Raw genomic sequence first — 15,155 nt, 5'->3', positions numbered from 1 at the left:
AGTACTAACGGCACTTATTCTTTATGCCAGTAAGAAGTCCTAAGGCACTAAAATAATTTCTAGAAAATAAAAAAAGAATGATGCTCCTCTACTTGCTCAACATCCCCATTTATTTAGGATATATGCAGCATCCATGCTTCATATGAAACTTCTGAAATATGCTGCCTATCTTCATCATCAGACAGATAAGAGATTCTTCACTCCAGAGAAATTGGAGTCATTATTCATGTTCAGGCATGGGCTGTGAGATTTCAATTTACAAAAGGTATTTCTTGTGAAATGCAAAAAAAAAAAAAACCTCCTAGTTGTAAGTCAGACAAAGATTCCATGGGAATACATTCAAGAGTAATCCACACAATCATTTGTTGTATGTTCTTCCTTCTAAAACAAATGCTGTCTGATCAAAAATGGTATATATGATATGTCTTCCAAACCATAAATGCTTGCTATTTGGGAACATTAGTGGTATATTTTTTATTATGCTCAGCACTAAAATAAAAAGCATTGTAATATTTTTATATATATTCAGGCAAATTTGCCTATGTGACAATTTCACTTTTATCATAAGCAGCAAGCCAATGAGCTCTATATAGGTTCTGTGCTCCTTGAAGTCTTTCTCTTAGTGACTGTGCGGAAAATGACCTGAATGACTCTCGAGAGGCATGCTCTCTTCTCTTTTTTGGTATTAAAAAAAAAAAAAAACTCCGTAAAGTAGACAGCCTAGAGGTGTCTGTAAGAACATGATTGAATCCCTGAAGATTTTGCCACACCTGGGAGTATCAAAGGAAGAGCCATCCCTCCTGCTCCTTTCCATTAGGCAGGCCATAGATTGTGATATTTTCTTTCCTGGATAGAAAGTTGTTCGATTTCCCCATCAATATAGTCAGTATTGGTGTGGGAATCCCTCCTGCAGAGCCATTGTGTTCTCCTGGCAGGGGAAGCTGTTCCTGCCAGGGAAACACAATGATTATTGCTAGAGGCTATAGCCACTGGCAATAATCCTATGCTAGAAATCCGAAATTATGGTCGTACCAAAGTCAATCAATGGGTACAATCAGCCTGCCCATAGGTGGATCGAATCTCGTCCGGGTCCTGCTGAACTGGCTGACATTCGAACCATCTATGGCCAACTTTGGCCCTTAACGAAGCCACTGGCCAAAAGGTGGTTATGGAAGGGGGCAGGATAACCTTCAAACACTACCAGGAAGCGCTAAAGCTTACAGTTTTGACTGGTCCACTCCTTGGTGCCTCCAGTATAACAGAAGGCATCTTGCAAAGAGAATGAATCCTCTAAAACAAATAAGTGCAAATACACATGTATGTACAAAACTGCTATCAAGTTAACTATATATACACAAACCAGATGTGGAAGAATAACTTAAGGTATATAATTTTGATTTAATGTTTCAAGGCTAAGTTCCACTTTTTCATAACATAGCGCATGAACCCAAAGAGCCCTGCAGATATAAAAAAAGAAAAAACTGCAGCTTTGTAAAACGTTAATTCATGTTATTGTCCTACCTGTAAGTCTTTTGGATTCTCTTGGGAGCCTGGCTGAAAAACTCCTAGTTGGCATTCTGCCTTGTGGCTGAGACATGAAAACTGCTGATCGCTCACTCCCAGCAAAAATCAATGGTGGCAGCAACAAGGCAGGACGTGGGGAATGCGAACAGGGAATTTGTTGGCCAGGCTTTCAGGGGCGCCCAAATCGCCTACAAGTATGACAAATAATGAATGTTTTACAAAACTGCACAGTCTTTTAATACCTGCTGTAACCCCTTGACTGCATAGGCTATTTTATGGAAAAGTTGCATTTAGCCTTAAAGGGGTTGTAAAGTCAGAAGGTTTTTTTTTATCTTAATGCATTCTATGCATCAAGATAAAAAAGCCTTCCGTGTGTAGCAGCCCCACTCAGCCCCCCTAATACTCACCTGAGCCCCATCTCTATACAGCAATGTCTGAGTGCTTAAGCCGTCCAGGACTTTCTCTCCTGATTGGCTGAGATACAGCAGCGGTGCCATTGACTTCCGCTGCTGTCAATCAAATTCAGTAAGCCAATCAGGAGAGGGAGGGGGCAGGGCCGAATGGCAGCTCCATGTCTGAATGGATACACGGAGCTGCAGCTCAGCTTGGGTGCCCCCATAGCAAGCTGCTTGATGTGGAGGCACTCAACAGGGGGAAGGAGCCAGGAACAGCGAAGGGGGACCCAAGAAGAGGAGGATCCAGGCTTCCCTGTGCAAAACCATTACACAGAGGAGGTAAGTATAATATCTTTATTTTAATATAAAAAAAGGATACTTTACAATCACTTTAACTGATAAGCGATGGAAGTCTTTAGCCATCCTGCTACCAGTTGTTGTAGTAAAATGGCCACCAGGAGTAGCGTTTTTTTCTGATTGACCTTTTAAAAACATCCCTCTGTGTACTGTGCCTGGTGCATGTACAGTGCCTCTGTTCCTGCCACCCTTATGCCTCGTACACATGTACCGATCGTTGGCCGAACGATCGGCTGTCTTTTGTCCAGGGCTGTCGTGTCTGTTGAAAACTGCAAAAGACTGCACACGAATTTTGTCGGCCAACAACAGCCGACTGCAGAAGTGATGTCATGTGATGGTTAACTTTCCTTGTCTTTTTTCTTTTCTGAGCATGCCCAGTCTTGCTAATCGGCTCTCTGTCGGCCGAATTCTGTACTGACTGGCGAACAATCGGCCGTTCTGGTGTTGGCCAACAAAAATTTTAATGCCTGCACGACAGATTCTGTTCGGCCGAAAGTGCGCTGTCGGCTGTCGGAAGCATCATACTAACAAGCCTACAATCGGCCGATCGGTCGTCGGCCGAATATTTACGGCCGACAATCGGTACGTGTGTACGGGGCTTTAGTTAGCAGAGAATGTAGGCTGAAGGCACAGAGACCATTGGATTCCCTCTGTGCCTTGTGATCTCTCTGATGGCCAGTGACAGTGTTTACAAATGTAAATCATGTGATCGGTTTATATGTGAGAGCCCTTCCCTTCTTGTCACAATGAAGGTGAAGTAATGAATAGGTCATTCATTAATAAAGATCACAGGTAGCAGCAGTACTAAGGTATTGCTTTGTGCAATTGTTTTTAACCCTTTTACTACCATCTTGTCCTGTACATCTCCGCTCCATCCTGTCTGTGTACGTGACCTGCAGATTAACCACTTTAACTTCCTTATCTGTTAACAGTTTGGATTATTAGTTTTCTGCTGTTTTGCACAGACTTGGTTGGAGGCCCACTTCAATCTCATCTTTTATCTCCATTGGAAAACTTTGAGATTACATTGTGTTTATCGCAATAACAAAGCAAATCCCCCCTCATAAGCTGTACCTCAGACATCACTAAATGGTGGACTGCAGGCCAGACTAAGAGCAGGTGACCTTCCTCTCTGGACCACGGACACGTCACTTAGCAGCCTGGGTGTCCTCTAACCCACCCACCTGCTATTGCCATCCTCAAAGAAGGGCAGATGGTGTGAGATATGGCAGGTCTGGAAAGAGGGAGTGAATTTACAAGTTAACAAGCATGTGATTGGTACCGAGGGAGCAGGGCGGTAAAGCAACTAATCACCCACTTGGGGTTTTAATGTATAGGATCTGAGCCATAGCACAAAATATAGATTTGGAACTCTGGTGGAAGTAAATTTTGCAGTCCTTGTTCCTTCATTGCTTCCAGGAGGTAGAGGCTGGAGATCTAACATCAAGCACAGAACATAGAGCTGAGTTTGAGACCTGAATAGAGGGAATGGACAGACACCCCTCTACACAGCCTCACCAGTGAGGCTGAAAATCCCCTCCTAAGTGCCAGGGAGAAGGGGGGTAGACCATGAATTGCCCAGTGTCAGAAGTGACACATGCCGATTGCATAGGAAGGAGAGAGCGGCCAGGATTTAAACTAGATGCTATGGATTGAGCCAGCTATACTTTATATGAAAAGATGCCTGGCTCATTTTTAAAAGGTTTGCGACCAAGTTACTCAACATTTGTGAATGTAAAACCTAAAGGAGCATTCCAGTCAACTTCTACCTATACCTAAATTTACTCCTACCCCGATTCTAAGCATATTTTAACTACCCTGTAAAAGAAAAAAGATGTTTATATTTACCTATGGTAAGGGCGCTCTGGTCCGCTCACATGATCGGTTCCTGGCACTGGCTTCAGTATAGAGGAGGGACAGCCGACAGCGGATGCACCATAGTAAGCCTTTGGCTGAGGTCACCACATAGACTCTACAGCCATTGTTGGTGACCCCTCCTCTTCACTAAAGCTGACCACTGGAGAGATCATATGACTGGACTGGAGCACCCTCAGAATATGTATGTATAGACATCTTTCCTTTACAGGGTAGTTGGAATACGCTTAGAAAGAGGGTTGGAATAGTGTCGGGTAGGACAGTATAGCTAGGATTTGACTGGAATGTTTAACACAGAAAATCAGGGCTACCTTTTTGGGGGGTCTTTAATAAAAAAACAACGCCATATGTGCATTTTAACTTGTAAAACATTTGAATATTGGTCTGACAGGGAAAGGTTTAACATAAACCTGTTCTAAGAGAAATATAGCTTTGCCATCAATTACCTTTTTAAAAATGCTACTTGATTGGCCATTGTACTTACTTATAGAACTTTGTCACTTATCTAGAACAAAGCTGTCATATTGGGGAGTCAGAGAAAAGTTTGAAGCCCTTGTATGCATACTTGTTTCAGGTCGGTGACTGTACTGAACCCACAGGATTAGCATGTGCAATTGGAATTTTCAAAAGGGGAGGTCAACAATGACATCTTCTATATTTATTTCTTGACAGCTTTCCTTTAAAACCAAACTAGAGCCGGATTCCTCAGTTCATTCTTTAAATGTTATTTTTTGTTCATTTTTTTTTTTCTTTTTATATTGTGAGCAGCAGCAGTACCTGGAGGTTACAATTGACAAATCAAATCCCTGTCCCTGAGAGCAAATTTACCAGGTTGGAGAGTTCCTCTTGCCTCCCCCCAGCAAATGTCAGTAACTGTCTTAATGTCAAAGACTTTATACCCTTCCTCTGACTGACTCCTTTCACATATTATTGGCCAGGGGAGGTGGTTAGAGGTGGAAATGGAAGGCATAGCTGTTGACTTTTGATAAAAAGTCAAACTTTGCATCTTAGGATGCATGTGTTGGGTAAAGATGGAACTAATTTAAAACCAATGTTGGAGCAGAATATACTACTATGTGTATACATGTTTGTGGGATGAAACCATTCTATTGAAAGCATAATGTCTTATACAATGCCTATATAGTTTCTTAAACCTGTTAAGGCCTAATATTCTATGACCTTAAAGTAAACCTGAGCCCAGATCATGCACACTAACTAGTGCTTACATATTCTGAACAGACACTAAACACTTTCAGGGCCAGTTCACACCGGTATCGCTCGTGAACGAGCACTTTCCTGTAAAATTCTCATATGATGGGTCTTGACAGTCCATTCATTTGACTAGGCTGCAAAACATTCTAAGCCATGCAAATAGTACTTGTGCTGCTTTTAAAAATGCATTTCACCAAACCACATGGTACTGCAGTACCAGGTGATTTGATGCCCGCAAACACACTGCATTTGCGATTTGGGTTTGGGGTGCTGTTAACAATACATTGGCAAGCGTATGCAGGTCACAAGGGCAGCCTGTTTGAATGCGGTGTGGGAAACACAGAAGGCACCTTTTCTGCTCTGCGTTCTGGTGTAAAACAGCCCTTAGGCCCTGTTCACTTCTTTCACAATTCTGCATGTCATGCATAGGGAAGCCTGTTTACGTGAATAGGCTGCCTTATGCGTGTTTGTCACACCAAATAAGCTCATGCACCTTTTTGGGAGACAAGCTTTGCATGATTCTTAAATGCGCATTTTGCTGCGCAATTCTGTCACATGACAATCGTGTCAAAATCCCACCGCAATTGATGTGCCATTAGATATTCATGGCGTCCAAACACACATCGCACGTTTTGCCACAATTCGGAATCGCCAAGTGTGATTACAAATCTCCAAGTGTGGATGGGGCCTTAAACAAGCTCTCGTTCTCTGCATCTATAAGCATTGGGATGAAATTAAAGGGGAGTTCCGCCCCCCCCCTCCAAAAATTAAAAGTCAGCAGCTACACATACTGTAGCTGCTGACTTTTAATATTAGGACACTTACCTGTCCTGGAGTCCAGCGATGTTGGCACCAATGTTACCATCAGCTGTTGGGTGCTGCCGCCGCCATTGCCGGTAAGGGAACCCGGCTGTGAAGCCTTGTGGCTTAACGGGCGGGTCCCTACTGCACATGCGCGAAGTGCGCTGCGCATTCGGATTGGCTCAGCGGTGGGGGGGTAGGAGGAGGGGACCTAACTTCACCGCGGTGAGGTTTCTTGGAAGTGGGGAAGGGTACCTGTCAAAAAACAGGTACCAGTTTCCCCCTCCCCCCCCCCCCCCTGAAAGGTGTCAAATGTGGCACCGGAGGGTGGGGGGGGGAGCAAATGAGCTGAAGTTCCACATTTTGGGTGGAACGCCGCTTTAATTTTCAAAGTTTACAACACTTCACAGGCACAGCTTCTACTACGAAGAGCAGATTTTGGCAGACTGCTACCCCTCTAACATAAACACGCAGCAGGTGTTTCTAAGTTGTTAGAATCTAACTTAAACCTCACCTTAGGCCCCATTCACACCTGTGCTTTCTTTGTGGATTTTAGGTCCACTGCGATCCATTGTTGGATTGCAGTGCACTAAAAAAAAAAAGTCCTGCATGCTGCCTCGTTGTTTGTGCTATTCTCAAAATGCATTTTCTATAGCATTCAATGGTAACCCCTATAAAACTCAATGCACCAAAAAATGCATCGCTCTTAGAGAGGTTAGGGATTACTTGTTTTAGGGCTACAACTAAGGATTTTTTTTATAATCAGTTGGTTGGCCAAATATTGTTTTGATTAATTGAATAAAAAGCTAATTATACAATTTTTTTTTACTTTTATTTTTAAAAATGTAATTAACAAATTTAGTGTTACAAACTGCAGAATAAACAACCTAAATTTTACATTAAAATTGATGTAAACCCTCACATATACCTAGTAAAGTGAACAGCCTCAAATGATGCACAGAAATTAGACAAATCTCTCTACGTAAGTTTTTTTTTTTTTGTCCATCTGCTGTCTTCAGCTTTCTACACTGTTTAGAAAGTAAACATCGTGTTAGAATTTTTTTCTTCCTGTTCCAACACTGGGTGTGGAGTTTTGGCATACACTGTGTAACAGCCAATTGGAGGAAAGGCACACCCCTCCACACAAAGGCAGAGGAAGTATGAAACATGCTGTGCTGTAAATAGACCAGCTCTCTGCTATTCTATCTCTATTCAACCACCCCAACACACATTTCCAGCTGCTTTTATCTCCTGTGTCGGAGAGCTTGTCAGAAGTTATCATGCTGATAACAGAGAAACGGAGCAGCAGAAAGACAGGGGACTTAGAGCTTTGGAGAGAAATAAGTAAACACTACAGATATATGTGCTCAGGTCAGATTTCACGAATGGGCTTTACATCCACTTTAACATCAAACAAGTTTAAAAACAAAAAATGATTTTGAATATCTATATGTAGTGGTAAATCTAAATACCTAGGTATATGGTTAGGAAACAAAATATCAAATCCACTCTCAGAATACCAGAAGATATATACGCTGTATATGTATAAAGAGGTTGAATCTGGTACATATCATCAGACTTGGAGATCAAAATTTGTATTTAAAAAAAATAACTATAATCTGTTTTTCCGATTTTCAGACCAGACTGTAATATAATATTATGCATGAGTCCCTTGTCATAGGCAGGTAGCTTGATACAAGCTACCTGCGCCTGCTGTCCTGAAGACATTTAGTAGTGGCAGCATGGTTTTTGTTTCACTTGTCATGATGGGATTAAAAACCAAAAATTAGCCCTTTATAGTACAAGAACAAATATCTGCAGCTTGGCTGTGGATAATCACTACGATAAGGGACTAATTTATACTGAAAGTAATAATATAGAACTTCCTATATACAACAATAAATATACCCACAAGTAGGATATATAGGATATTAGAACTGGGAGTCAGACATGAAGCTACATAAACAGTAAGGGGGGGATATAAATCTTTTTATATTCAACTAGTACTAAAGGATGAGACTTTTTTTTTTGCATAGATATAATCATTTTTAAATATAATTCCCGATACTGGTAAACTTAATTTAATAATGTAATGCCCTAATTTACCTCCAGTCTATCAGCCTCCAGCGTCTCTGGGTTCAGATGCTGATCTTCCCTGCACAGAGCCCTTAAATCATTTCCTTCTCCTGCCCAAGACTATATGTCCCATGTACCATGCTCCTTACACATTCACAAGTTCTCAGGCACTTACTGACCTGTATGAACGGTGTACTGAGCTGTATGTGTGCTGCATTATGTATACCGATGTGTAAACAAAAAATGCATTTTGTTTTCAGGCCAACTAATTATTAATGAAAATTGTAGACCTCCATTTTTATTAACAATTAGGTGGGTTGGAAATGTCTGCCCTAGCTTGTTTTAAAGAACTAAGAATGTATAAGGAGTTTAATGTCCATACTCTGGACAAAGTTGTACTCTTTGTTAGCCTGTAGAAAATAAACTTCTTGTTTATTTTCCTAGTGAGTGAAAATGAAACCCACTGGTTAGGAACTACACTTTTGGTGTTCTCCTATTTTAATTAGATTTTAGTACCCATAAATGTTGACCAGACAGACCTCATTTTATAGAAGTGTCCCACTTGCATGCTTCAGAAATCAATAGCCTTCTCTATACTGCCTAATCACAAGATTAATAAAAGTATAGCACATGGTTCTAAGTAGAAAGCTAGCTGCTTATAATTCCATTTTTGAAGTTAATTTAGCTGTATCTGCTTGTGTAGTTAATGTAAATCACTTTCAGTAGCTTTGAGAGGCAAACAATTACCATACCTTGCCACAGAAATAGATTTAACTTATGCAAACGTCCTGGCTTTCCTAATTTGGACTGTGCTCTCAGTCTTACATTTAACATAAAAATAAGAGAAAGGGACACGCTTCACAAGTTTGCATTATTGCAGTGATCCTATAAAAAAGCATACATTTATTTCCCCTGAAAATGACCAGTTTTGTTATATAAAGAGTTGATATATCTTTTTATAAAGACTAATATGTTTGGTTGTCATGCCAAGGTGCTGGTCATTTTTTTTTGTTTTTTTGACAGATGGGTAGCAGTCATCTTATGCAGAATCTACCTACAGCAGCAGATAGTAGAACATGTTATACTATCATATTATTTATATATATATATATAATATATAGTGCAGCGCTATATCTATTTATCAAAGTCTGTATAAATATTCTCATCGAATGTGCAAACCAATGTCCACCTAATGTATACACAAATGAATATATTAAATAGGAATCTCAATTTTTACAGTATCCAGTGTCTCTGATGTGATTTACAAACACTAAAGTCTCTTAACTGATCTCCCTGAGGAAGTCAAGTGGTGAAACGCAAAGGGGCGGGGCTGGATGCCCTACATCTGTAACTGTATGCTATACACGGAACTGTAGCGAGAGCTTTATGTCATAATACTGTTGGTAAATGCTTATAGTTTGGTGCTGTGGAGCACCTTAGAAATGTAGGTGCAATTGTATAAGCTGTAAAGGAGGAATACATCTTCTTAAAAAGATAAAACACTATATAGTGTTTTTTTTTTTTTTTTTTTATGCGCACTGCAGAGTGGGAGGTGAAGATTAGAGAGTGCTCTTAAAGATATAGTGTGCTTATATTCTTGAGGAGGTTGCTCTTTCATTTAAAGGAGAAAGTGCCAGGGAATATCCGCATTGAAATCAGAAAATACAAAAAATATTCAGTTTGAAGGGACAAAAACTTGCTCTGACCCTACCAAACTTGTAAGGTCATTAAAAAACCAGGTGAGAGCACAACTGGTGGAGGTTTCACATTTGTTCAAACACGTTGGTAATTTATGAATGAAAATTAATAGACTTTTATGGTTTGTAAATCACATCACTGGATACTGTTGATATTGAGATTTTTATTTATTGTATATACATTACGTGGACATTAGTTTGCACATTTGATAATGTATACTGTGTATACGGAGTTTGATATATTGTTATGTCAACCTGTTATGTCAACCTTATTTCAGTCGAGGCACCCTTTTAAAATTATAGACAATCTCAAGGCACCCTTTAAAATTATGGGCAGTCTCGAGGCACCCCATTCTAAAATGTAAAAAACTATTCTAATAGCTTTACATAATGCAGCAACATCCACACACGTAGGACACCCAACAGAGGTGATTTATTCTTCCAAAGCAAATGCACGTTTACACACTGGTACTGACTCGTATTACAATGTTTCTCTTCTCCCTTAATTTCTCTTCATCAGTCAGCTAATGTCAGCCCAGTGCTGAGGGAGAGGGGCACAGGAGGGTCAAACAAGGATGCCGTGGAGGCAACAGCCATCCTCCTTATCAACTGATACTGGCATCCTAACAACCAATGACGTTGTCTAGAAAGTTGTAATGGTTCATAATGAAAACCTAGGGCTTTGTGTAACTCAAGGACAGGCTTCATCCAACTGCTGACTTCTATACAATTTTTCAGCATTTTGCCAAGGCATCCCTGAAGAAGCCTTAAGGCACCACAGGGTGCCTGGGCACCCTGGTTGAAAATGGCTGCATTAGTGTGATGGTCAGTGGGATGAATGCTTCTTACACTTGTGGACACTGGGAAGAATTACCTTCTTCCAGATAGCTAAAAAGATCAATTGTGTCAGGGGGAATTTATCTGAGAGGCCGAAACTGCCCATTGCTCAAGGAACCCCTAGCAAACACTAGAGAAACCCTAGGTTTCTACGGAACCCTGGGTAAGAAACACTGGCCTAGCAGCACTAGGGTGGTTATATCAAATGCCAACCACCGCACTACCTGCCTGGAGTTTGCATGTTCTTGCTGTGCCTGCGTGTGTTTCCTCCCCACTCCAAAGACATGCTGGTAGGTTAATTGGCTCCTGTCTAAATTGGTCCTAGTATGTATATGTATGAATGTGAGTTAGAGACCTTAGATTGTAAGCTTCTCAAGGGCAGGAACTGATGTGAATGTACAATATTTATGTAAAGTGCTGCGTAAATTGGTGGTGCTATAGAAGTACTTGTAATAAAATAAATCCTATTTAAATGTATGTTCATTTATGCACTTATGAGAAGGTATAAAGGTATTAGTGTCTGTATATATATTATGGGGTAATTATGGGCAGCTCACAAGTCGCTTGTTCACATGTCAGATTATATTACATTACCTAACACAAGATACCAGTTAAATCGAATTTATGGATTTTTGTTTAGCTATGTTGTATACAATTGTTAATATTTTACATCTTGTCAGAGCAGTGCAGTTAGGAGTATTTTTTTAAATGAGTTTCAGTCCACCCATCTGATGGGGGGAAAACTGAAAACCTTTAAACCTATTCATTGCTAGTCTACAATAGCAGCTTAGAGCAGTAAGCAAATCCACAAACTGTCCACAATCTCACAAATGTGGTAAATGTTATTTGGAACATTACTAACTGTAAGCATTTGGGAATGTTCTTTACAGATCTTTAATGTAGAATAACTATTCTGTCTATTGGGATGGGCTGACCTCTTCAAAACTTCAAATTTTTTTAGGTCTCTGATGATGGGCAGTATGTACTATTGTCTATCAGTGAAGGCTGTGATCCGGTTAACCGTCTGTGGTATTGCGATTTGCACAAGCTACCAAATGGCATCAATGGTGAGTGTTTTCTTGATCTTGTTTTTTTTCTTTTTTCTTTTGCCTGGGAGCAGATTACCTAATTTGAAACCATTTATTGGTATGAATGTAATGGTTATTACAAATCTTGCAACTGATCTGATATTTTATATATGGCACCTTCTAAAACTCTGGTTCTTTTCATTGAAAACGACTTGCCTCCTCCTGCACATAATACTGGCAAGTGTGTGCTTAATCAGCCGTGCAGCAAGTCGGATAAAGGAAAGCAGCAGGAGCTGATCTTTCACTGATCTTGTACAATGTAACCTGCGGATCACCACCCTGCTTTTAGAAATTGGCTGCATTTTCCACAATAAAATGCTTTTACCCTTGCCACTGCAACTGTAAATTAGGCGATTATCTCATGTATGTGAAGTGAAAGTTAATAGAAGTATAATTGTAAATGTCAAAGGGTTTACAGTGTGAAGTAATGACTTGCTTACCATTGAGTTACATGGTGTATGTAAAGGAGGTTTGATACTCATGCAAATATGACTGAGTATCAGTGTCTTTAAATAGTGCACGGTAAGAATGAATAACCTTTTCTTTTCCTATGCTAAAATGTGTTCCAGTGTGGATTGGTGAATGCAGAGAGGTCTGTTTTGGGTACAAGGCTTTAAGTCAAAGCCAGTTAAATATACACGCTGCAAGGTGAATTATTTTCCCCTCTTTGTGGCAGACCTTAGGTCAGTGGTCCTCAACCCTGGCCTACAGGGCCCACTAACAGGCCAGATTTGCAAGATAACTGAAATACATCCCAGGTGATATCATTTGCTGCTCAGTGATTGCAGTACTTTAGTCTGCATCTCCCCAAGGTAATACCTAAAATCTGGCCTGTTAGTGGGCCCTGTAGGCCAGGGTTGAGGACCACTGCCTTAGGTGATCGCCAAGTTTTTTTGCAAACATAACTGTACCCATTTAGACACTACAGTGCACATTTACCTTGGAATTAAAATGTTGGATGGTCAAGCATAGTCAAACTAATATGTATGTTACCCTTCTTCTAGTATTTTGGGGGGGGGGGGGTCTGAGGAGCTTCTGAATTGCAGACCTTCAATTTGCAAGGGCCCTAAAGTGTTTAGGCTCATCCCTAAACACTTAGACCTAGGCAGCCCCTTACTCAACAGTTCTATGCGGGAGCCTCCATGGCCCCATGTGGCTTAAGAAAGAGGCAGACCGATCTCAAACTATGTTGCCCTACCTTTTCCACGCTTACTAGCGTCTGACATCCCACGTGACTTTCCTCTAGCTGTCTGACTCACTTGGCTCCCCGAATATTTACGGGCTATTAGAAGCACTGAGTTTCTGGACTGCAATATCTCTGCTATGTGTTGTGGCCTGGATGATGGTCATACGACAGGTGGTTTGCTCACATCAAAAGTTAAATTAAATGTAAGTTGCCCTTTTGTTTTTATCAACAAATGTGGTTTTGTACTAAACTTAGATGTGCCTGCTGCTATTCCTTCAGTTTCTTGAGGGGCTGCACTTAGTGTTGGAAGCCAGCTGAGTTAGCCCCTGATGTGCCATACATGGACTTTACTGAGCATCTATTTTAGAGAGTAACTTGACCGCTTGTGCCACAATATAATGGGATAGACCCAGAAGATAGGTTTTTGGGGGAAGAGGGGATCAAGGTTTCAAATACTCAGTGGGTCACAGTATGAACAGTTTCCCATTATGTGTTGATAAGCGCACAGTGGCAGTATGCTTTGAGAAGGAGGCATTGCCAATATATGTACTGTATAGACCAAAGATCGATCTTGCAATGCCTGCATCCACCATTGGCTACACCATATAGTGCAACAGATTAAACTTTTAGAACAGCCTTTCTCAACCTTTTAAACATGAAGGAATCCTTCATGTTTAATGTTCTCATGAAAAAATGTTCTGGTCTCAGAAAGCCCCTGCTAAAAAATGACTGCATCTACAACTCATGATAGATTAGTGTGATGATCAGTGGGAAGAATTCTCCTTACACTTGTAGTCATTGTGAAGAATTACCCCTTCCAGATCACTAAAAGGATCATATCTAAGAGGCAGAAATTGCTCCTTGCTCAAGGAACCCCTAGCAACCTCTGGAGGAACCCTAGGGTTCCAAGGAAGCCTGGTTGAGAAACCCTGTTTTAGAAACTTGTGACCATATTTTTTGCCACAACTCTAGGAAAGGAACAGCTTGGCAGATTTCTATAACCACTTGCTGACTGCCCTCTGTGTATTTACTGCGGCACTGTGTCTCAATTGCGTTTACCGACGCACCTATATGTCATTTGGTTCAATAGCCACTAGATGGCGCAATCATGCCGTGATTGTCTGGAGGGGATGTCAGTTAGCAGGTCTGGCGAACCAAATGCCCGCCGGCCACCCACGATCATCCCCGGGAGAGGCAGAATGGAGGTCTGTCTATGTAAATAAGGCAGATTGCCATTCTGCATCAGTGCAACCCCCCTAGTGACACATTTAAGCCTTTTATCACCCCTGATGTTAACCCTTTCCCTGCCAGTGTCATAAGTGCAGTGACAGTGCAATTTTTTTTAGCTCTGGTCACTGTATTAGTGTCACTGGTCTCCAGAAAGTGTCAAAAGTGTCGGTTAGATCTCCAATTTGTCCACCACAATCTCGCAGTCCCAGTAAAAATCACCATTTCTAGTAAAAAAATAAATATAAAAAAATTATCCCATAATTTGTAGACGCTATAACTTTTGTGCAAACCAAACAGTATACACTTATTGGGATTTCTGTTTTACCAAAAATATGCAGCAGAATACATATTGTCCTAAATTGATGAAAAAAAATAAGATTTTTTCAAAAAAATTTTTTTGCTGTGTTTTAAAACAGAAAGTAAAACATATTCATATTATGTGTTTTTTTTTTTTTTTTTAATTTGTCGCTATTTTTTGTTTTTAGCGCAAAAAAAAAACACTGTAGAGGTGATCAAATACCACCAAAAGAAAGCTCTATTTGTAGGGAAAAAAAGGACATACATCTTATTTGGGTACAGCATCGCACGACAATTTTCAGTTAAAATAACACAGTGCCCCATCGCAAAAAATGGCCTGGTCATTAAGGGGGAAAACCTTCTGGTCCAGAAGTGGTTAAAAGGAATCAATTAAGAAAACTGTAATGTGATAGAGATTGTCGGGGTGTATGGACAGATTTTGTAAATATTCGTAAAACGTTAGTTTTGGCAGTTCTGTGAAGGACCTCCACTTTCTATCTTGCTGTCACTCATCGGGTCAATAATTTCTTTTTCTACTGTGTATTTAGATGTTTGGAGTTCAGCTTTAATATACTGAAGC

The 15,155-nt window shown here is 40.5% G+C and overlaps 1 protein-coding gene across 1 annotated transcript in view; it reads left to right on the top strand.

Moving 5' to 3' along the window:
* PREP (prolyl endopeptidase) overlaps positions 1-15,155 on the top strand; it is a 247,088-nt gene that overhangs the window by 36,460 nt on the left and 195,473 nt on the right. Inside the window, exon 7 of the mRNA XM_082252271.1 lies at positions 11,736-11,841. Coding sequence (XP_082108397.1) covers positions 11,736-11,841 — 106 coding nt within the window. The remainder of the gene's footprint in view (positions 1-11,735; positions 11,842-15,155) is intronic.

The sequence above is a fragment of the Pelophylax lessonae genome (assembly GCF_965119305.1).
Source record: "Pelophylax lessonae genome assembly, chromosome: 3".
In the NCBI taxonomy this organism is placed as follows: domain Eukaryota; kingdom Metazoa; phylum Chordata; class Amphibia; order Anura; family Ranidae; genus Pelophylax; species Pelophylax lessonae.
This window is presented reverse-complemented; position numbering and strand designations above follow the sequence as displayed.